The sequence below is a fragment of the Chelonoidis abingdonii genome, chromosome 1, assembly GCF_003597395.2.
Source record: "Chelonoidis abingdonii isolate Lonesome George chromosome 1, CheloAbing_2.0, whole genome shotgun sequence".
NCBI classification, from domain to species: domain Eukaryota; kingdom Metazoa; phylum Chordata; order Testudines; family Testudinidae; genus Chelonoidis; species Chelonoidis abingdonii.
The window spans coordinates 212,171,879-212,196,733 of NC_133769.1; the positions used below are offsets into that span (position 1 = coordinate 212,171,879).

Here is a 24,855-nt window from a genome sequence, read left to right on the forward strand (position 1 = left end):
TGTTATAAATGTGTATGGGCAGGGTTTTGTGGCCTGCCTTGTGCAGGAGGTCAGACTAGATGATCATATTGGTCCCTTCTGACCTATGAGTCTATGAGTCTATGAGTAAGTCTGAATAGGTGCATGATGTGGACAAAAGTGACAGGTATACTGACCAATGACAACCCTAAGTGAAATAAAGGAGATAGCCTCTAGGATAATTGGAACGAAACTGCAAAAAATGCACTAAATTTCCTCAATCCCAGAGATCATCTTGCTAAAGGGACGCTTTTTTCTTTCTTGTTAAAAGTCTGCATCACCATAGGAAAACATGCTGTACCCTTAGTAGAACATTCACTAAACATACCGGTGATCATCAACAACAAGAAGGGAAGTTCCTATGGTAGTTCCAGGAGTTCTGGGATACCAGAACTTGCAAGCCACACTGGAGTAAATAAAATGGGGCTGTATCCTATTGTACCTTCCTGATAACATGTGGGAGGAGGAGGAAAAAAAAAAAATCAGCATCAACACCTATCCCACAGAATGGCACAGATCACGGAGGCTGGGCCTCTTCTCTGCCCATAAGCACAATCAGATAAAGTACTGGAATAAGGAAAAAAATGGAAGAAACCCTTCCTTTTGTACTGTTGGAGAAACTATTCTATTGACCCCAAGTGAACATGGATGACAACTTCCTGACATAACAGATTCTATGAGAAAGATTTCTGAAGAGAACAGAGGAGAGGGTTGAAAACCTATGACAGAAAATGCACATTGTTTCAATCAATTTTTTTTCCTGACTCCAACTGGAGTACCTGAGGGCAGATGTTGGTCCCTGGCAAAAACAAACGTCAAAAGATGGTAGTAAGTTTTGACTACAGTACCTAGCGAAGGCATGGACTACGCAAAACAGTGAAAAGTAATAATGCACTAATCCCACAATCTAATTTTCAACAAATTAAAAGGTATCCCTTAAAATAGGGTTTGCTAACAATAATGGCTAGGTAAATAGAGAGGTTCTTAAATTCAAAACATTCAGTGGCTGTTCTGGAACAAAGGTCAAACTGTACCTGTAAGAGATGTGTTGTATCCACTCAATCTAGCTGCACTGCTCTGCCTGTTTTCCTTGCTTCTTCATTAACTCAAACTCTCAGATACAATGCTGAATTTCACCACAAATTCCCAGACTCCCAGGTTACATTATTGGTAAAACATGCATTCAGCCTTTCACCCTTTTAACTCTGCTTTTGTCCCTTCCCCAAGACTCCATAGTCCTTACTCGTATCAGAGGCTCACAGTATTTCTCTACCAAGGTCTTACGCTAGTCTGGTTCCTGTTCCACCTCATTTTATGAAAAGAGCTCCATCAATCTCACTCTGGGCAGCTGTCCTCCTCCCATTTTCTGTAAAGAGACGTATACCAGCTTTTTCTCAATCCCTGGTGTTTTTCTCTGACTGATGAAAATAGAGAGACTGCTTTTTATTTCCTACCTTGCTCACATGACCAGCCATATGACCTTGAGACTGTATCCCCATCATTCCTTCTGGACTATACCTCCCAGAATTCATGGCCTTAAAGGACTGAGGCCCTTGAACATGCACACTGGATTCCTACACTTAACAGACCAGTACCTGTTTGTGAACTTTTCTTTTAAGGCAAACTCTAATGGTTATGGGTGGTCTAAAAGATTCAAAATGACTGAACCCAATCCTCTTACCCAAGGATTACTAGATCTCAAACAAAACAACATTTAATTTTACAAATCAATGTCATTTTAGGTTAGGATTATTAAAAAGGATTATTTGTCTATACAAGTAGAAAAATATATGAAATGAAGAATGACGGTGCAGTGAAAGAAACTAACTCATGGTTTTTGTGTTGTACCTCATAGACTGGGTATGATGGCCATGAAATATTTGATGTGCACACATGCATATCTCTGCCAGAATACAAAAATCCCCTCCCAAACTGAAGTCCTTTTCCCTCTCAGTTAGGCATGTATCTGAGACTTGGGCATCATCTAAATTTGCACCTTGCTCAAGAGGCATTTCCTAGCTGAGAAAAGTCTTTTTGCTGCTAGAACTATCTTCTGCAGGAGTAAAAAATTCAATATAAAGACACAAATGTTCATAAAAACATGTTCTTCACTTCTTTTGCCAGCAGCATACAATAAACTTTCTTTTTACACCATTCTGGCAGAGAGAACATTTACCTTTATTTTTCCTTAGTGCCAAATTATTTTTACACCTGGGTCATTTTCTATAATAAATCAATTCTTCCTCAGATATTCTACTAGAGTTCATGTTTGTGATAAGCACCATGGATCTGATGGAGTACATCTCACTGGCAGTCAGAAACAAACTGTGTATCATTTTACCTGAGTGTTTTGATTCAGGCAGGTCTGTCCTTTTGCTCACAAAGAAGTTATCACTTTATCACAAAGCGGTGGCCTATCCTGACTGAGCAGATTCACTCAACAAATTTTTAGGGAACAAGTGACTCACAAATAATCATCACTCAGAGACAGAGTCTTTATGGAGAACGAACTACGCTTTCATTACTTGTAAGTTAGCATACTGTATAAAAGCATTGTTGAAAAAGCACTCTTTAAATGTTTGTGGAAATCTGTATTGCCATTGTGTGTCTATGTTTTCCAAATATTAAATATACTTTTGAAAATTTTAGTGGAAAAAAAATGACATGGAGAGACCATTTCCTTGACTGCAAAGAACAGAAGGTTACTCACCTTGCATTAACTGAGGTTCTTTGAGATGTATGTCCTTGTGGGTGCTCCACTCCAGGTGATGGTGCATCCCGGCGCCGTTGATCAGAAATCCTAGGTAGCAGTGCCTGGTTGGGACGCATGTGCTCAGCTGCTGTCTTGCAGCATCGTTAGGGTCTGCCTGAGCATGCGTGTCCCGCATCCCCCTCAATTCTTTCTCTGCCATAGAGATGTCAGAGTAGTACTCCAAAGTAGAGGGGAGGAGAGTGGGTAATGGAGCACACACAGGGACACACATCTTGAAGAACCTCAGTTACTGCAAGGTGAGTAACCTTCTCTTCTTCTTCAAGTGCTGTCCCTGTGGGTGCTCCACTCCAGGTGAATGTGAAGCAGCACCCACTATGGCTGGTGGGACTTTGGAGTTGCGGCAATGACGACTGTAGACAGTACTGTGTGGCCTACTATGGTGTCTGCCGTGGTATCCTGCGTGATAGCATAATGTTTGGTAAATGTGTGTTCAGATGTCCACGTGGCTGCCTTACAGATATCAGGAATAGGTACATTATGGAGGAAGGTAATGGATGTTGACATAGCTCGAGTAGAATGAGTTCTGATGCCTTCGGGTGATTGGCCAAGCTGAATGCGGTAACAGGATCTGATGCAGTCAGAGATCCACTTGGAAAGGCATTGCTTAGAGGTAGGTGCACCCTTCAATCTCTCGTTAGTGGAGACAAATAGCTGCGGAGACCTACAAAATGGTTTAATTCTGTCTAGATAAAAGGTGATTACTCGTCTGACGTGGAGGGTAGGTACAGCTGCTTTGTGCGGAGTCTCATCTAGTTTGGGATAGAATACAGGTAAGTATATTGGTTGGTTAAGGTGGAAGGTGGACACCACCTCAGGGAGAAATGTAGAGTGGGGTTGCAGAGTAACTTTATTTTTAGAGAAGTTTGTGTAGGGAGGGTAGGCCATCAGGGTGCTTCTTTCTCCTACTCTCCTTGCTGATGTTATAGCAACCAAGAATGGTACCTTCATAGACAGGTGGAGAAGAGATGAGGTAGCTAAGAGCTTGAAGGGAGGTTTCATAAGACCACGAAGAACTAGGTTGAGATTCCAGGCAGCTGCTGACGGATAAATCTCAGGATAGAGATTTTGCAGGCCCGTGAGAAGGCATTTTATGGTGGGGAGGGCAAAGAGTGAATATCTGTCCAGCAAATCATGGAAGGTGGGGAGGGCTGCAAGATGTACTCTGATGGAGCTGAGCGAGAACCTGTCCTGTTTTAGTTTCAAAAGGTAGTCTATGACGTTAAGGAGAGTCACGGTATGGGGTGTCAAATGTTTAATGGAACACCACACGGAGAAGCATTTCCACTTCTGCAGGTAAATCTTACGAGTGGAGTCTTTTCTACAATGCAGGACTTGCTCACAACAAGCTAATTCATGGGTCTGGAACCATGAAGGAACCACGCCATCAGGTGGAGTTTCTGGAGCTGCAGGTGAAGAAGCTGGCCGTCGTCCTGAGAAAGCAGATCTGGTCTGTTGGGGAGAGTCCGTGGAGGACAGATGGACATGCGGAGAAGGTAAGGATACCATGTCTGTCTCAGCCAAGCTGTGGCAATAAGTATGACCCAGGCCTTGTCGTCTCTGATCCTGCATAGAACCCAGTGTATCAGAGGGATCAGTGGAAAGCAGTATATGAGACAGTTGTTCTATGGGATGAGGAACGCGTCTCCTAGGGATGCAGTCCCAAATTTTGCTCTGGTGCAAAATAGGTGGCATTTGCGATTCTTGGTTGTGGCAAAGAGGTCTATCGACAGGGTGCCCCAGTGGAAGAAGAGCTGTTGTAGTATTGTGGGACGTAATTCCCATTCATGTTCTTTGGAGAAGTGTCTGCTGAGTGTGTCGGCGGTAGTGTTGTAACATCCGGGTAGGTATGAAGCGGTAATTTCTATGTGGTGTTGTATGCACCAATTCCATAACTGGATGGCCTCCATGCATAGGGAGTGCAATGTGCTCCCCCCATCTGCAGATGTAAAACATATGTGCTATATTGCCTGTTAGGACCCTGACAGATTTGTTCTTTATGAGAGGAAGAAAGTGAAGGTAGGCTTGTCTCACTGCTGAGCTCTAGGAGATTTATGTGCAGACGTGTCTCTGGCAGGGACCAGCAGCCCTGTGCCACGTGTCCCACACAGGTGCACTCTCCAACTGATCAGGGAAGCGTCCATGGTGAGCATGAGCATCAGGGAGCATTGCTGGAAGGGAACGCCCATGCAAAGGTTCTCTGGTCTTGTCCACCATTGTAGGGAAGCTAGTATGTTCGCTGGAGGAGTTAGCATCATGAAATAGCTGTGTCTGCTGGGTTTGTAGTTGGAGTTGAGCCAACCCTGAAGACATCATGTACAGCCTGGTGTACTTGACCAACAAGGTAATGGTTGCCATGTGGCCAAGGAGCTGTAGGCAAATTCTTGCCTGTGTCCTGGGACAAACAGACAGTGTGTATGACGTGTAATAGTGAGGAATCTGTTGTGTGGGAGTGATGCTCTGGTTTGGACTGAAACCAGGTGAGCGCCGATGAATTCAATCTGCTGTGTAGGAGTCAGGGTGGATTTCTGGAAGTTCATTTGCAGACCTAAGCTGTGGAAGAGGGCGAAATGGGTAGCTCGTAATGTCTCATCATAGGAGTTGCCTTTGATGAGGCAATCATCTAGATAGTGGGAAAGTATGATCCCATGTCTGTGGAGGTGGGCCACGACTACGGCTAGGGTCTTGGAGAATACTCTCGGTGCTGTGGAGAGTCAGAAAGGGAGTACCCTGTACTGAAAATGGTCGTGTCCAAGTGTGAATTGCACGAAGTGTCTGAGGGCTGGCTATGTGAAAAGTAGGTCGAGGGCTGTGAACCAGTCCCCTTGTTCCAGCGCGGGTATTATTGTGCCAGGTGTGACCATCTTGAATTTCTGTACATGTACAAATTTGTTCAATCAGCGTAGGCCTCGTATAGGCCTCCATTCCCAGCTCTTCTTTTGGGTCAGCAAGTAGTGGGAGTAGAACCCTTTTCCTCAATGTTGTGTCAGCACAGGTTCCACTGTCCCTAGCTGTAGAAGATGAGCCACTTCTATGCAAAGTAGGTGCTCATGAGAAGGGTCCCTGAGGAGGGACAGGAATGGGGGGAGGGTAGGATATAAAAGGGACGGAGTAACCGGACTCAACTATTTCCAGGACCGAAGGGGCCTGTGTGATCTGCTGCCAAGTACGGTGGAAACCCTGGAGGTGGTGGCCAAATGGGCAAATAGGCGGTGGAGTCAAGGGGTGGTCGTGCAGACCCTCAACCAACGCTTCAAAATTGTTGTTTACTTCCTGATGGTTAGGAGGTAGCTGGTTGCGCTTTGGTTTTGTCTGCGACTAGGAGATCGAGTGCGAATCCTGGCTATATCATATGGTCTGGGCCGACGCTGGTTATAGTGTTGTGTGTGTGGCCTCTGATACAGTTGACACCGTTGTCTCCTGGGAAGGCATGGGTAAATGCCCAGGGTGTGCAGGGTCGCTCTAGAGTCTTTCATAGTGTGAAGGACTTTGTTGGGTTTTTTTTGGAAAAAAGCTTATCTTTATGAAAGGGGAAGTCCTCCACTTTGGTCTGCAGGTCTTTGGGGATACCAGATGCAGACAGTCAGGAAGATCTGCGCATAACCACTGCTGTGGCGGTCTGTGTCTGCCATGTCTAGAGATGCCTGTAGGGCCGTTCTGGAGAGCAACTGAACAAGGACTGACAAAGTCTGCTCTCCTGTCCTCCGGGATATGGGAGGTAAAATCAAAGAGTTTATTGTAATTGTCGAAGTTGTAGCTTGCAAGAAGGGCGGAATAGTTTGCAATTCTGAACTGCAGAATGAAAGAAGTATAGACGTTGCGGCCCAAGAGGTCAAGGTGTTTGAGGTCCTTGTTTTGCGGGGTGGGCTGGCAGTGTGGCTGTTTCGTCCTGTGTGTCACTGCATCCACTACAAGAGAATTCAGTTGTGGATGGGAAAATCAGGAGTCTACGTCCTTAGCAGGAACATAATATTTACCGTCAGCCTTTTTGCAAGTTGGTGGGATAGAGGCTGGGGTCTGCCAAACGGTGTCAGCTGGTTCTAGGAATGCTTCATTTATGGAGAGTGCGATCTTTGAGGGTGCAGAGGTTTGGAGAATATTGAGGAGTCTGTGTTGTCTCTCTTTCTCTAAAGGGGAGCCCTGGCTGAGGGTCACCTTCTTGAAAAGTTTTTGGAATTGTTTAAAGTTTTTGGAATTGTGGAGGCGGAGGCATGAGGGCTCCATCTGGAGCTGATGGAGAGTTAGGAGTCGGTGAATCAGGGTATGAATCAGCTGGAGACAGAGGCGCAGAAGAAGCTTCTGATCTGGTGGAAAAAGCATGAGGACGAGTGGCAGCAGGAGCTACCCCAGGGTACAACTGAGGCCAAGGCATGGGATAAGTGAAGTTAGGTGCTGCCCATGGGGGGCAAAGTAGGGAAACTGCGGCTGGTGGTTGTGAGCTGTGACCTGAGGTGCAAAAGTTTCCGATGGAGGAGGAGAGGTAAGTAGGCAGAACTCCTGCTGCTGCTGCATATCAGGCTTGCTATTAGTGAAGGTAGACAGGTCAGGTGGGGAGAACGGCTGGTCGAAGAGTGAGCGCTGCGTGTCAAGGAGTGGACAGTCAGGCTGAAGGGCCACTGATATGTCGTACAGACTTCAGAATTGCTGCTGCTGTTCCCTGGGCTGTGATCCTGTTGAAAGTGATCCGTGCTCAAAAGCGTGCACTGACTTCTGTTTTGCCTTCTCCGGCGCCAAGGGCCATTTGTAGGCACCCTGCGGGAGGTTGGCTGCTGCTGCTGGAGTGGCAGGCAGGCTCAGTGCCGACTTTCTTGTCGGTACCGGAGCAGAATGTGCTGTTGGCACCAGGTCTATTTTTGGTGCCATGGGGACCGGTGCCAAGGAGACCTTCTCAGTATGGGAAGTTGGGTCCCTGCCTCTGCACTCCGCGGGAGCTGTGGCTGAGGTGCTGGGATGGTTGGAGGCACCTGCCTTCAGCGCTGTCAGCACTGAGGGTAAGGGTCTCACAGGAGACCCTTTTCCCTTTTGAAAGCCTCTGGATGGAGACAATTGGGCTTCCTGCCTCTTCGCATGAGTGGGTGAAGCCATGCTCCCAATCGGTTCGGATCTGGCCGGGGAGTGTGAGGGAGAGGGTTTGCTATTGCCCGTCTCCATAAACGGCTGTAGGGATTTCTCCATCAGGAGCATTTTCAGCCACAGGTCTCTGTCACAAGGAGCCCTGGTTTTGGCTGGTACAATGGATAAACTTGGCACGGATGTGTGTTTCACTGACGCACTTCACACAGCATAAGTGTCTGTCGGACCATGACAGAATCTTGACAGGAAGTATATTTCTTAAATCCTGAAGACCTGGCATTATTGCACTAGGAATGCCGGGGAGTGTCTCAACGGGAGACAACCTTGATTTTTTTTTTTTAAACTAAGTAACTATTTTAAAGGAAGGGAAATAACTGGGATGTTACTAACTAACTATTTCTCTGTCTTTGTACTTGTTTCCTTCAGAGACTAGGGAAGAGGATCAGCATTGCCCTGAGTCCTGTCTTCAGCCAAGGATAGTTGAGAAGGAACTAAGGGGGGTGCGAGACGCACGCACTCATGCAGACTCTAACGAGACAGCAGCTGAGTGCGTGCGTCCTGATCAGGCATTGTTACTGATGATCTCCGATCAACTGCGCCGGGATGCACCATCACCTGGAGTAGAGCATCCACAGGGACAGCACTCGAAGAAGAACCTGACCCACATTTGAATACCTTCTCTTACCCCACTTACAGGTTTCAAATGTAGGGTCTAGTGATTATTTCCTCAAATCAATCTGATTTGTAGCTGGTGTGGTGTCTCTACCATTCACGCTCTTACATGGCAGATGTAAATTTCAGCAAGTTTTATTTATTATTACTCCTATGCAGAAAATCAAAAGCTAAGCAAATTAAAACTAATCAATAAACAACCGATCTACATCACAAAAGGCAAGCATTATAGAAAAATTCTTGATGAAGTAATCTGCCAATGATCAAAAAGGAAAGGAATACTGAAGGAAGCAGACTAAATATTAAAAATATTAAATTAAATAAAAACATGACAATAGTGAATGAAGAATTTTCTGTATTAAATAAAAAATAAAGTGAACATACTTTGAAAATTTTTTTATAAAGCCTATGTGATCAATGAAGAATGTTCTACCCATCCAGTAGAAAGCCTAGACTAAAGAATACACATGAACTTTCGAAAACATGGAAAATGACTCCAGCTTCTTTTCACTCATTTATGTAGTTTCCATTATAAACCCCCCCTACAAATAAAATAAATATTTTGTTGCAACTGGTGCATAACCGCTCCTGTTTTTCACCAAAATTCTCCACTATACTGCACAATGTACTGTTAGTATAAATCACCATAATATCCAAGAACCCAACAAATTATAAAGTTTCCATTAAACATCTGTCTCTCTCCTCCCTTCTACTAGTAGAGAGGTTATTTACGGTTATGTTATTCTCTCTAACTTGGGTAAAAACCTCATGAATTTTTGACTCACTGGAAATAGAGAATTCAAAAAGCATCTTCTGAATGCACTAATTATTAATTGTAAAGACACACAGCAAAATAAAAACCACCAGAGAGGCAAATCCAAACACACGCACACACAGAAAACTTGCTTTTACATACCTAATTGCTGTAAGACAGTTGCCTTGACTTGTACAGAAAGGTTTTCGGTCTGCAAAAGTTGTTCATAAGCTTCCTTTGCAGAGTGATACTTTCTCTGCAAGAGTGGAGGGGGGGGAGGCAAAAAGGAAATGGATTATTCATAAAACTTATATCCTACCACCAATAGTAACTGTAACACAGCACTGACAGCACACGCATGCATTCCCAGAAAATCTACAACAAAATTTCTTGTATACAGTGCAATGAAAGCTTTAATGATGGAGATACATAGTGCAGTGGAATAACCTGTCTGAAGATAAAAGTTGGTATAAAGTCAACACATAAAACAATACAATGAAGAAGAAAATTTTGCAAAAAAAGAGTGGTTTAGCCAGGTTTCCTACATATGCATAATGCCATTCATATTCAAACCAATGGTCCCTGCAATATCAAAATGGGTTTTCTTAAATTTGGCTCTACATTTCTATACTGTTTTAGTCAGCGTGTATACTGAGCTCATTACTATCGTAACAGAGTGCAGTTAATAAACTTGTAAATTCCTCCCACAAACTACAGAACAGAAACAAACAGAAATGAAGACCCCGTTTACACTTAAAAATAAGATAGGCCTAGCTACTTCGCCCAGGGCTGTGAAAAATACTGCACCTTGAGCACTGAAGTTATCTGAACCTAACCCCCCGTCAAGACGCAGTGAGGTCAACAGAATTCTTTCGTCAACATAGCTGTCGCCTCTTGCAGAGATGGATTAACCATGTTAGTGGAAAAAACCCTTCCATTGATGTAGAAATCATCTGCACTATGGCGCTACACCTGCACCGCAGTAATTGTGCTGCTGTAGTGCAGCCATGCTCTAATGTTGGTGGCTGAGGCAGTTTGTAGATGATGCAAAAAAGTCAATATTTTAAAATCTATTTTTCTATAACTTATGGCTATAGGTAGCATTCGATGTTTATTACCCAGTAGTAAGAGGATTTCAGCCATACTGGGAGCTATGATTTTCAAATACACATAGCCACTAAAAGGTACTGGAATATATTAGCAGCATTAGGATATTCTATCTTATCATCCTCAATTTACACAAGATATGCTTGAATCATGAAAGTGTTCACTTTCTAATTCATATGTACTGTAGAACCATGGGCCCTCAAGCTGCAAACCTCTGAGTAGTTGTGGCACTCTGTACCTCAAAGCAGCACCCTGGAACCCCATATTCACTACTATCATATAATTATGATACACCTCTACTCCGATATAATGCTGTCCTCAGGAGCCAAAAAATCTTACTGCATTATAGGTGAAACCGTGTTATATAGAACCTGCTTTGATCCGCCGGAGTGTGCAGCCCCACCTGCCCTGGAGCGCTGCTTTACTGCATTACATCCGAATTCATGTTATATCGGGTTGCATTATATCTGGGTAGAGGTGTATGTTTTGTACAAAGTATGCCTTGTGAGATATCATTTTAAAAGTCTTGATCTGTTAAACATTAATATCTTGTTGGATTGTATGTGCTATCATTCTATGGGAAGTTATAAAGTTTTGCTATGTGTGTGTTACTGAAATATGTTGGGAGGTTGGGAACACCCACAACCAGCCTTTTGGGTAAAACAATGGAGCTGCCACATGCTGCTGATGGTCCGTTAAAGGGAGTCGACACACTCAAGGACTATCCTAGGAACTGTATACAATGGAGACTGCTTGACCCACATCATAGCAAAGGCTCTTTCCAGCAAACTGGAAGAAGCTAGAAAAGAGGGAAGTGACATCACTACTTGTCCTCACTCCCCCCCCTCAACTCAACACCTGGAAACATGTCTGGAGGACAAAGTCTTTTTAACTGGGGAAGTGGTTCCAGGCTGAAGGAGAGTTCCAGCCTACCCACCGAAGATCTGTAACCTGTTTGTACTATCTGCTTGGTTCAAATATTGTTTAGTTTATAGAATTTAAGACTGTGCACTTATTTTTGTTTTCTTTGGTAATCATCTCTACTCATGATGCCTACCACTCACAATCCCTTAAAATAAATCTATCTTTCTGTTAACAAATCTGTTTTATATTTTACCTAAAACAGTGTGTTTTGCTTGAAGTGCTAGGGAAACCTCTGCTCAGTGAACGAAAGCTGGTGCATGTCCTCTACACAATGAGGGAGGGGTGGACTGGGTAACAAACTTACACTGGTCAGGCTTCTGACCAGGGCAAGATGGTACACCTCTGGGATCCTAGGCTGAGGAGCTGGAGAGAATAGGCTGGAGCCTCTCTGCTGTTGGTTCATAAGTGGCTGGGAGAAGCATTCATGTAACTCAACTAGGTGTGTCCCTGCCTGGTGGATGTTCGTGTAAGTGCAATACCTGGAGAGGTTTGCAGCTTGTACATCACAGTGTAAGAGGGAGCCCAGTCTGGTAAGATTAGAGGACTCAGCAGTACCCCAGTTCCAAGTTGCATCCTGGGAAAACCCGTGACAGTAGTTTATAGGTTCAGGACCCTGGTGATGAAAAAGGCTTCCAGACTGTGTACTCTTTCCTTCACTGCTTAAATGGGCAGTGTTTCAAACAGCTGAATTTTATCTGACAGCATTAACCTGTGTCTGTTATCTTGACTATATATACTGTACATAATGTAATTATTTTTAATGGTCAATTTATTTTAAATGCCTTAATTCCTCAGTTACTCCTCCCTGATTTCAATCAGGGAGATACATGTTGGAGGTCTCATGTTACCATTAATATGACTTTTTTGGAATTTCTAAATATAATAATAATTTCCTTAAATAAAATGTATTACAGCTTAGCTAGTGATACTCAAAATTAGACCTCATTTCTGACAAAGATCAATTGACCACTGAACTGAAAGTTAATGACTGTCTCAATGCAAATATTGACAACCTAGTTACATCGATTATGTGCAAACAGAAGACAGTCCTGAGCAGTAAAATATATATTTATTCGGTGATTTAATGGGGACAATTTCATGAAGCTGAAGGCAATTTTAAGCAAAATTGACTGGGAATTAAAATTTAAACAAAGCAAATATGAATGATTATTAGGAGTTGTTACCTTTACTAGATGCCCAAAAGCCCAAATTCCACAATCACAAGACAGGACTTTCTTGATTAAAATATCAGTCTGGTTAAGAAGGAGAGTGGAAGCAGCAATAACATATAACAAATAGCAAAAGGGGAAAGTTGACAGCAATGACTAAATCAGAAGTCCAGAATGTAGACAACTGATAAAGGAAGCTACCTAGCTGAAAAATTCATGTCCAGTACAGTTAACGACAACACAAAGGAGTTTTTTAAATTTATCATCAGGACCAAAAGAAATCTTAGCAAAGGTATAGGTCTGTTACTAGATAGGGGTGGAAAAATTGTCAGTGACGCAGGAAAAGAAAGAAGAGTTCAGTAAATGTATCTGTTCTATATTTGGAAAGAAACTGGATGATACTATCACTGAAAGGTGCGAGCATGAAATACTTTCTATTCCAACAGTAAATAAGAAGGATGTTAAACAGCAACTACTGAAGTTAACATTTTAAGATCTGCAAGACTAGATATAACTTGCACCCAAGAGTTCTGAGAGAACTGGCTGAAGGAATTTAATGACTCATTGATATTTAATAAAACTTGGATTACTGGGAAAGATACAGAGTGCTAGAAATAAGCTAATAATGCCAGTATGTGAAAAGGTTACACAGGGAGACCAATGCATTAGTGAGAATATTAATTGAATACTGTGACCTAATGTCCATATTTAAATAGGATCTAGACAAATTGGAAAAATTTCAGAAATATCTAAAAGAATGATTCCAGGTCATTACAGTAAGAGACTAAAGAAGCTCATCTATTTAGTTTATCAAATAGAAGGTTAGCAGGTGACTTGATCACCTATAGGCATGTAGGTCTCTAAGTACCCACACACAGGAAATAAAAGATTTGACAGTAGAGGCTCTTTAGTCCAGCAAATAAAGGCATAACATCCTATGGATGGAAGCTCAAGCTAAACAAATTCAGAGTAGAAATAATAATTTTTAACAGCGAGGGTTAACCACTGGAAACCACCTAGGCATTTGGTGGATTCTCCATCACCTGAAGTCTTTAAAATAAGATTGGAGGACTTTCTAAAAGATATTCTCAAGCTCAGCCAGAAGTTACAACAGGTTTGATGCTGGCATCACTTGTGAAATTCTATAGTCTGAGTTACACAGGTCAGACTAGATAATCATAATGATCCATTTCTGGCCTATGAATCTTGAAAGTCTCAAGACTAGAATTCAGAATTAGAGGGTTGATTCCTTAACCTGTCAACCAGACACATACCCTTCACTACCACGCCACCCTAACACCCTGGGCAGCATTTCATAATATTGTCAACACTTGAAAACAGGCTAAGTGTACTGGATTCATTATTAAAATAAAAACTTTAAAATTATATAACTAAATGTGCTACTACAGAATAAGGAGTTTTGTCACTGATTTTAGGTTCCCCGCACTGCAACATCTGTGATCAAGGCCTGAAAAGGTATTGGACCAAGTCTCGGCTAATAAAAAATAGTGTTGTTCAACTGACTTCAATGGAACTTTGCTGATTTACAACAGCTGAGGATCTCGCCCATTGTTTACACTAGTATCATATCTGAAGCCCAGATAGGTAGCATTATAATAGGCAATTCTTAATCAGGTAGAATCAAAATACCTACTGTCAAAATATTACAGGAAGAGATTGTGCTTGCAAACGTTAATATTTAATTATTTGCTTTAGGACACGTGCTGTATACAATATTTTTTAAAAACTGAATTTAGGTAAGTGACATATTTAGCTGTCATTCTAGAACATAAATATCAGACATTGAACAAAGAACTGTACTGGGGTGGAGATTAAGTGGAATTTTACTGGGATTGAAACAACTGAAATTTCTCTTTCACATTTGGACAGATTTGGTATCTTTACTCACGTTGAACAGAACCTTACCCCAAAAATATCCCACTGACATTAGTGGAATCACTCAGAGCAAGGTGCTACTCAACATGAAAAAAAGCCTAAAACGTCCCCTCTCAGCCTCCTTTTTTAAACTGATACTTGATATATTTTGACTAGCATATTTTAGAAATCCAAGTAAATCAAAATATTTTTTCTACGAAATATACCTGTCTAGTGCAAGCAGGCTTACAAACATGAAGTGCGCCATTTATACATGGCTCACTCATTGAAATGCAGTGCAGTTAATCTGTTCCCTACTGCGTGGGGTCGATCTAAGATACTTAACTTCAGCTACATGAACAGCGTAGCTGAAGTTGACGTACTTAGATCTACTTACAGCGGTATCTTCACTGTGCTAAGTCAACAGCTAACACTCCCCCGTCGACTCTGCTTGTACTCCTCATTGTCGTGGAGTACCAGAGTTGACGGAAGAGCATTCAGCGGTTAATTTATCGCGAATCGACCCCCACTGGATTGATCGCTGCCTGCCGATCCAGTGGGTAGTGTAGACAAGCCCTATGTACACATGCTATTCAGCAGTCTGCCATTTAAACAGAGTCTGCTGTATCCAAGAGCTCTCTCTAAGCCTTAGCCTTGAATATAAGTAACTCATCATAAACGCATACCATTTCCATTTTATAGAATAAAAATGTATATTTAAAATTATATTTTTAGATTTATCACATCATTTAAAAGTTGCAACATGTATAAATTATACATTTTGAGTTAATTTTGGCACAGCAGAAATAATACATTTCATCTTTTCAATATTGTCTCTAGTTATATTGGTGAAAACAATGATATGTATGTATGCCATTTATCTAAAATATTGTACTCCAATATATATGGATACGTTCTTAAATATTTTTCTCAAGCCTTTAATCTTGCATATATGCATTTTTCACTTACACATATTAAAAGTAGAATCAATTAACCATGTTGTGTATATTCCTCTTGATATCACTTAAACTGAAACAGAATGACCCACACTGCTAAAACTCCACTGCAATTTTTGTTAAATCGGTATTTCTTAGTAATCAGTTCCAATTCTGATTATTTATTTTAATATTAACAACAAACTAGGTGAGCCTGCTGGAAAAGACATGCAACCGCCACAAAACTGGTGTTCTAGGAGAATGACAAATGAACATTTTCCACTGTAGGAGCTAATTTGCAGTTGTATAGGTAGAATGTAGATTTACATTCTAAATAAACAATTGATAAGGACTGAAGTATATATGATGTTGCACAGCATTTGTGGAAAAGCACTGAAAAATGTAGTTATATAATCTTTGTTGTGCATAAGAGGCTTTCCACAAAATAAATTCAATGTCCAAATTAGGCAAAATGAATCAAATTAAAATTCTCACTATTTATATTAGTTTTCTTCCTGAATTTTGCTCAGCTTGGAAAATGAAAATCAATTTAAGTAATTTTCACTTGTATTTATATTTATTTTCACTGTTAACTTAGGAGAATATCACATTGTTTAAAAGTTGTTTTTAAACAGAACCTTTGGTTCCATGGGAACCCTCAATACCACATAGATGTACAGTAGACTGGCAAGAGACTTTGGCTAGGATGCACCAAGAATGGCCACAGAAATGGACAAGAGCATACAAGATCATCCCTTTGAAGCACTACTGAAGCTGGTCACAGTACATCTACTCTGCAAGAACTACAGCAGTTTGTATCAGAGCCCAAATTCTTGGCTCTAATCTGTGTTGAGCTAAGGCTTTAAATTGTGACACCCCTTACCGGAAAATTTAGAGTAGACGAAACACTGGGCAGGGTAAATGACCATTATCCAATTATATAAAGAGGTTTCTTCCAAATGATAGGATCATGAGAAGGTTTAATGGGTCACAGGCCCGGTGGGATGGAGGTTGGAGAGCAAACCCACCCTGCACTCAACACCACAGTGGTAGCTGCTGTCCCGTGGGGCTGGCCTCAATTCCCTGCTCCAGGTGTCACATTCTGGCGCATGGGGTCACAGTGCCACTCAGGAGTGGAAGATGCCAGCCTTCACACAGCCCACTTTAAGTGAGAAATCATGACTAATGCCAGCAACTCGGCAACGGAACATCGATCAACGATCTTCTGGTCTTCAGAGCAACAACTCAAGCCACCGTACTCTTGACATAATTATCTGTCTTAACCAACTAAATGTAAAAATGTAGCTGTTGCTCTACATCAGCCATACAAAGAAGCAGCAGCAGCACCACTCAGGTTTGGCCCGGCTGCCACTCCATCATGACCTGCCCCACGTCCTCTGCCCCAGCACTGCAATGGTAATTCTGGCCTATTGCTGAGGAGAGGCAGTCAATGAGGGACAGCTGGGCCAAATTTGGGTGAGTGACATTGCAACCTAATCTGCAGGGCCACAGTGCCACTCAGGTTTGGCCCAACCAACTTTCCACCACGACAGTCTCCCTTCTGCACAAGGCCAGAATTAGCATTGTAGTGCTAGGGCAGAGAACGCTGTTGCAGGTAGTCAGTGCCTCCTCAGCAGGGTATGGAGGTAGCACTGGTGGCAGTAGTGAAGGACCAACCTAGCCTATGATTTTGTTGCCCCCCCCGCAACACACACAAATTTGGACCTTGGGTGGGTCACCTCAGTAAAAAGTTTGGAAACCACTGATGTAAGGCACCTGATATGAGGGTCTGGATGTTTTATTTACAAAATATACATGTCTTTTAAAAATGATTTAACTTTCACAAAACGAAGTCAATTTATGCTTCCCCCCACAACAATTACATTTACTTTATCCTTTAGTTGAGGAAAGCACAGAATTTACTTGGCACTAATTTGTTTATAAGAGCTTTTGTTTTCTATTTATCTGTGTTCTTCGGGACACATCTTTTACTTGTTTTTTTTCAACTAGTATCTACATCTATACTCAATAGAAAGTGTACAATGCACATTGTGTGACTATGTTTTCACTCAAATTACACCACACTTTGAAGGTACTCTTAATAGCTAGTGTGTTACATTTATTTGTACCCGAGCATCTTCATTCAAATTGGTGGATAAGCCATCCATACCTTACCAAAAGCCTACTGAGGAAACTGAGGGCAGAATTTAGCCCAGAATTCATAACAGCATAACTTTATAGTCTGTAGATGACGACTCATCTTATTTGGCAGTAATCATATTTTTATATTCTTTATGTCTATGTGTTCACACATATGGAGCTTTAGAACATCTGGCAACTGTTTTAGGAACTACTGTATTGAAAGTCAATTTAAATTTCATAAAGAAATTTTAGCCAATAGTTCAAGTTTAGTTCTTGCCCGAAAATGACTGACAGTGTATCTAGGAAATGGCAAATACAAAGATTAAGAAAAAATAGCTAGCTGGACTCTTATATGTGCAATATTTTGAACTTACCACAACAAATTACATTTCCTAAGCTGTTCGTCCATTATAATTATTTTCTTAATGGACATAAGTTGATGCAAACTTCACATAGCATGTGCCTAACTTTCTTTCACAAAAGTGTCGCTAGTGCGCTGGATTTCACAAACTGATTATATACTGCACTGACTACACTTAATCAAAAATACAAAAAGCTTAACACTTACCTGGATTTCATATAAGTGGGCAATGTGAAACTGAACTGTAAAAGTGGGAAAGTAAAATAATTAATTATAATAAAAACAGACATTTAATAAGAACAAAATAGTTTAATATTAAACACTTTAAAAACATAAGTAATTCGTTATGAGTTAAGGTTTATTTCCAAATAAATTTTACCAGTGATTTCAAATCTGACAGTAGCATCGGTGAAATAGGAACATGTCCTCCAATAGCAGTGTTATGCTTACATATAAACAATGCAAAAACCTGAACTTGAACTTGTAAATCAGATACAGTACCACAAATCTTATTGAAATTACAGATTTAACAAAAACAAAAGCAGCGACCTGTCTCTCATGGAGAAAATGCTTAACAGCACCATGTTGTAATATTTTTAGTATATAAGCCAATCAGAAACAAGCAAATACAATTTTTCTGCTATTATTTAATTACTGGAGGAGCTGACTGGATAGGTCTTAGACCAGAAAAAATGTGTTACATGCACTAAAACATACATATTCTCTCTGCAAAAGCATGCAAGCTTCTTACCCTCTACTTCTAGACTTAGGCTACGTCTTCACTACCTGCTGTATCGGCGGGTAGCAATCGATTGCTCGGGGATCGATATATCGCGTCTCATCTAGACGTGATATATCGATCCCCGAACACACTTATCGATTCCAGAACTCCACCAACCCGAATGGAGTTGCGGAGTCGACATGGGGAGCCGCGGACATCGATCCCACGCCGTGAGGACGGTGAGTAATTCGATCTCAGATACGCAACTTCAGCTACGTGAATAATGTAGCTGAAGTTGAAGTATCTAAGATCGATTTTTCCCCCCGCAGTGTAGACCAGCCCTCCATGCATGCATCTACCCTCAAAAGGCCCTGATTCAGCAACTGAATTTGATTTTAAGGCACAGTATCTCAAATAGCTAAAACTGTTAATTGTCTTGGGAAATCTGGAAGTTTCAACTTCCCGGTAACATACAGCATCAGTTATTTCAGAAGACAGTCGAGCATAAAATGGTCATTTTTCCAAAGAGCCATGTAAAACTACAGATAATTGACTGGACAGGTCAAAATGCTTTTAGCATCCCTAGTATGCAATCATGCATGTATGAGAATTCTAACTCCCTACCCCACAATAGTAAGATACCAAACACTGTGGGCCAGTCCATCCCCCAACTGCTGATGGCTGATTGGCTAGGATTTTTTTTTTTTTTTTAAAAGATTTACTCTGTATGTTTATGAATAAATTGTTTTATGTTTGGTAAATTTTCACATGCATTTTTCAGGGGATAATTATCCACCACCCAACAAAGCAAAACCAAATTCCATTCCCTAAAACAATTCTGATTTGCAGAAAACTATTATTTTCACCAAATATAACTTCAAATCACTCCCCCCAAGCTATGAACTAAGTGCTAGTGAGAAAAAACATATATAAAGTACGTATAATTTAAAGAAAATGAATAACCAGAACTACCATAATTGAAGCATTCACATAAATCTATATTTTAACATTTTTAAATAAAATTTTTTTAAAAATCTAGTAGGCCAAAGACTGTCACTCAACACATGAGTTCTGACTGCGGATCATGCTCAGTAAGGCTATGGCTACACCCTGAGGCTTGTAGCAAACACGGCTGTGCCACTAAAATGCACCCCTGTGTGGCTGCTTTTTGTCAGCAGGAGAGCTCTCTCCTGCTGACAAAACACTTCCATCCCTCCACCAGCAGCAGCGGCTTTGTAGGCAGGAGACAGCTCCCACTGACAAAATGCTGTTCATGCTTTGTGTTGGTAAAACGTTTGTCATTTGGGGGGGGAGGGGCGGGGGCAGGTGTGTGTGTGTTTTTGTAAAACCCCTGAATAACAAAAGTTTGTGAATGAAGTGCCAGTGTAGACAAAGCCCCAGTTAATATGATAAAATTCCTTTAGAAACTTTAACTGAAAGTCAGCGTACATTACACACTAAAAATTGTCTCAATTTTTATTTTTTTATCCCCAAAACACAGAGATCATTTCATATTCAGGAGACAAAAATCGATTTTCATCTAGTTTTCTGTTTAGGAATTTTTTTAAAGGATTTAAAATCTCATACATGAATACTAAACCAGAAACCCAAAGAGAATGCTACTATGAAATATCAGAGGGGTAGCCGTGTTAGTCTGGATCTGTAAAAGCAGCAGAGTGTCCTGTGGCACCTTATAGACTATCAGACGTATTGGAGCATGAGCTTTTGTGGGTAAATACCCACTTCGTCAGATGCATGGGAAATATTTCTGTCAATCTTAATTTTTTAAAAACTTAATTTAATAGCAGATTCACTGGAATACCAGAACAGCATAAAGCACCCAGAGTGCACCAATAGCTGAGTTTACAACTTCTTTGCATCACCAGAGCAAAGCATAGCAGTCAAACTGAACTGGTGAATCCAGCCCTTAATTAGTAATTAGTTTATCAATTTAGAGTGCTGTGTTATGGAGACCACTGCTGTGTAAAAGGATAGGTGGGGGAAAGCCAGTTTCCAGGTCTCAATATCTCTTCACTTTAAAGGCTCTAATAACTTACTAAATACAATAAAATAACTTAAGACTAACACAACTGGCAGAGTAACAGACTCTAAAAAAAATAAGTTATTTCTAATGAAAACATCAACATAAGCTTAAATATAGCATCATAAATCCCTGCATTTATTCCTAAAGCTATGCTATTTATTCTTTAAAGATGATTCACAAATGATTTCCCCCCATGATTTACAGAGAGAGTTTGCACGTTTTGTCATGCTTGTTTCTTTATCTTTGAAATATCAGCAGTATCGAAGTCTGATCTTCCCGAGTTTTGTTGAAAAACTTCTTGGGGATGAGGTGATAACTCAAGTACATGCATGAGTACTCTTAGGCCTTATCTACACTACGATAAAAGGCTGATGGTACATCTGCACTGCAAATTCAGGTGCAACTATAGCGCAGGTAGGCATATCTGCATTACTTTTAATCTGGCTAGCAGGGGAAACAGCACAGATTTAAGCGCAGGCTAGCTGCCTAGACCAGTTAGTCACAACCTCATTTCTACTGTTAGCTGCACTAGCTAAATTAAAGCTAATGCAGATGTGCCTGTCAACATTACAATTTAGTTTGTGATGTAGACATACCCTGAACATTCTAAAAGTGTAGTACAGACAAGCAATGTATACTTAGTTTACCACATACTCAGGTGTCTGAGTTCAATCTAGGCTCCTTACTAAGGCTTTAACTTGATCAGCAGAACACATGTTCAAGGCAGCATTCCTACTTTATAACTAGACCCACAATATGTTAGCAAGCACATCTCCTGTTTAAATTCTAATACAGACAAGGTTTAGAGAAGAAGGGGGAAGTGTGTTGAATCTTTAACAAAGATATGCTTTCCCCCAGGCAATGAGAGTTAAATAGGTGCCAGACAAGAATTAAATTTTAAATAATCAATCCCATTAAAACATTCCTTCCTCTTTCAAGTGTTCAGTTTTTAATCTTGTGATGCCATAATTTTATTCGGTACCCAAATCAGTGTTACAGAAAAAGACCTTTGTTGTTGTTTTTTTAAACAGCCCAGAAACCATTTTTAAGTTTAAAATAACAACTTTAGGCTCTTTTACATTTTTAGACCCCCACAAAAAAAAAAAAAAAAAAAAAGAGAAGGCTCATGCCCCCTTTATTTCAACTTCAAAGCTCACAAAGAAAAAACACATTCTCTATGGGATAATTAGCATAATTACAGCACTGAGGCCTACTCCCACAAGGACTGATTTCAAAGGGCATTCACAGCACATAGCACTGGGCCAGATTGGGCCCTTTAAGGGAATAAAAATAACAAATTAAAACACCATAATTAAGTTATCCAATCATTATATTCAATATGGGTAAAATATACTGCTTAACAAAATTTGTCAGTGTAACTCAAAAGGATAGAACCAATATAGTAAACTAAATGAATGTTAATCACTAGTGACAGTTGTCAGTCATCCTTACTGCCTTGGTAACTAAAACTATTGCTCAGTTGCTCATTCTGAGCTCTAAGTTACAGTATCTCATGACTTATAGTACAAGAGAAATGCTTGTACATAATGTAGAAAAAAAATTGGCTCATCAAAACAACTTTAATTTTAACTTGCTGAAAAGCAACTCAGCATTACTCAGAGCATGGCAGGCTGAAAAGATCACTCAGTACACTAGCAAATAAAACCCCTAACATTTCCACTTAAAATATCACTATAAAACTTGAGTGTCATCTTTCACTATACAGAATCCAAGCTCAACTCTCACTTTTCCACCAGGCTGGTATTTTACACAAGGCAAATATTCAGCATGGAAATTTCATGTTACCCTCTAAATTACTGCAATTTAGAACGATTCACATAACACAAGACACTGGAAACTTCATGGAATCATTTAACATTAATTTTAATTTAACAATGCACTACTTTATCATCACTTTTCCCCTCAAATAACTCAGTATGCCATAAGAATTGCAAACAAGCCTTCCTCTGTATTCTCCCACCTGTAGAGCAAGATATTTTGAAAGGGAAGTTTCATTTACCTGCTAATTTTCAATGGGATAATAACTCAGCAGTGCTAGCAATTTAGTTATTACTAGTTGGGCAGCAAAAACAAAAAGCACTGTCAAAGCTGTTGCTAAAGTTGTTGATCCTGTAAAGCCCACTCATCCCACCCCTTCAGTGTATGTTGCCACCCCAATACCGTATTTTCTCTCTCAAAATTAAAATAAGAAGAAATGGATGGATGTTCAGACATCTTGTAGGGGAAAAAAAAAACAGGTAAGCCCATTCCCCTCTTCCCCCACACCCAAATGTATTAATTCCTAAATTAAGAAGAGGCCAGTAATGAGCATCCCAGCAAAAACACAATCAAACACTGGGCATGGGAGTGTAAAGGAAGGAAAGAACGTCTCAAATACTTTCTTCCAAATACATCATTTGAAATCATTGGTCCACAACAATGTGACCCATCTTCTGGCTGAAGGATGCATCAGTTAATGTGACAACTGAGCTTTGGGTTTTTTTTGAGAAAGTATGCTGGCAGGCTGGCCTGCATATTAATTTAGTGATTGTTGAACTTCTTCCACCTCAGGAAATGCTGTATTTCTCGTAGAATTTGCTTGAAGGTCAAACATATGCTTTTGAAAGCCCTCTCTATTGTGTCCTTGAATACCTTCTTTCGCTTGTACTGAGGGCTATAAAAATAAAAAATAAAGTAGTGTTTTTATGAATATTCTTGATGCTTTCAATGAGTAATTTTCTCATCTCTCTTTCTATCACAAGCCTGTCCTTGTCAAGTGGCATCATTTTGAATGTAAAACTGGTTAGACAGTTTCTTGCAGCAAGATGGTTAGATGGACACTTATGATACAACTACACTGCAGCTCAAGTAGACAGATGTGCTAGCTCAAAAACAGCAGTGTAGCTGTGAGTAGCACAGTGGCAGCCTGGGCTGTCTACCTAAGTACTTACCCAATGGGCTTGTGTGGGTTTGTACTCAAGCCGCTAGCCTGAGCTGTTGCTCGTGCTACATGCAGCGAGGCTGCTACTTTTACTGAACTAGCTTGAGTAGAGTTAGCATGTGTCTGTGTACCCTAGGTGGGAAGCATGCTCCTAGCTGTAGTGTAGACATACTCTCAGCAGCAAATCTTACAAAATCCATAGGAGTTGAGAGAACAATTTTTCTTTGTGGAATATTCATACTGTGGGGCTTGAACTATAAGGCCCCTAAATGCAGAAGCCCTCTTGGCTGAAGTGATTATGACTACGGCAGCCACTTTAGCATATAAATGTAATGAAAACTTCTTAATAAACTCAAAAAGGTTTTATAAAAGTAGATGGAATACAATATTCAGATTCAATGTAGGACATTTGTGAATGTTTAGAGGTCTTAGGAATCCATCTGCCTTGTGGTATCTAAATACAGATTCCTTTACCTTGTAAGTTTATCAGAAGTATCTACACTTAAAATCTTTTCACTGTAAACATCTGGAGTACTATATAATTCACTACCAGGATCCTATCAAAGCTATCTATAAATTAAAGCTTCAAATCAGATTCAGTTTTGCTGTATGTGCATCAGTGCCTAATTTTGTCTAAACCCTCTAGAGCCCTCTCTGGACGATCCCATCCTGAAATCTAACACAAATACAAAGGGTATGTCTACACTGCAAAAAAACAAAACAAAAAAACACCCTAGCAGCAGCGAGTCTCAGAATCCAGGTCAACTGACAGGTTACAAGGCTAAAAATAGCAGTGTAAATTTTCCCACTCTGGCTGGAGCCTTGCTCTGAAATCCGGCGGCGGGGCAGGGGGAGTTGAGAGAAAGAGGAGACAAATATCTACACGGCTATTTTTAGCCACGTAGAGTGAGCCCTAGTCAGTTAACCTGGACTCAGACTCGCTGCTGTAAGGGGTTTTTTGGTAGTGTAGATGTACTCCTACAGATCATGCTTGCCCTTCCTTGTTACAATCAGGTCAGAAATCCACTGTGTGTAAACTGAACATTCCACCGTTTAAAACCATCCAACTTAGCCAGTCTGCTTTGGTGTTCAGTACCTCTGTAAGGCACATTGCCTGGACTGATTACCAGGAGCGCCAACCCTGGAAAAGTAGCATGCCTTAAATGTGTAGAAGGTATGCCACTGTTTAAATGTTTTCTGACATCAACAGGCTGGAATCAATCCAAAACAGTTTTTAAAGGATATGGAAAAAACTCCTAAAATAATGTTGTTATCTCAGAAGCACCAGGTAAGGGACTGAGATATGATCAGAAAAATATAACTTCAACAGTTCTTCCTGGAAATTGTCC

The 24,855-nt window shown here is 40.8% G+C and overlaps 1 protein-coding gene across 7 annotated transcripts in view; it reads right to left on the reverse strand.

Annotated features, from left to right (window-relative positions):
• Nucleotides 1-24,855, reverse strand: part of KDM6A (lysine demethylase 6A) — a 287,206-nt gene that overhangs the window by 73,937 nt on the left and 188,414 nt on the right. For all 7 annotated transcript variants that reach the window (XM_075059516.1, XM_075059508.1, XM_075059521.1 and 4 more), the window contains 2 exons: nt 18,008-18,042; nt 9,450-9,543 (listed from right to left, as the gene is read on the reverse strand). In XM_075059516.1, the coding sequence (XP_074915617.1) occupies nt 9,450-9,543; nt 18,008-18,042 (129 nt within the window). The remainder of the gene's footprint in view (nt 1-9,449; nt 9,544-18,007; nt 18,043-24,855) is intronic.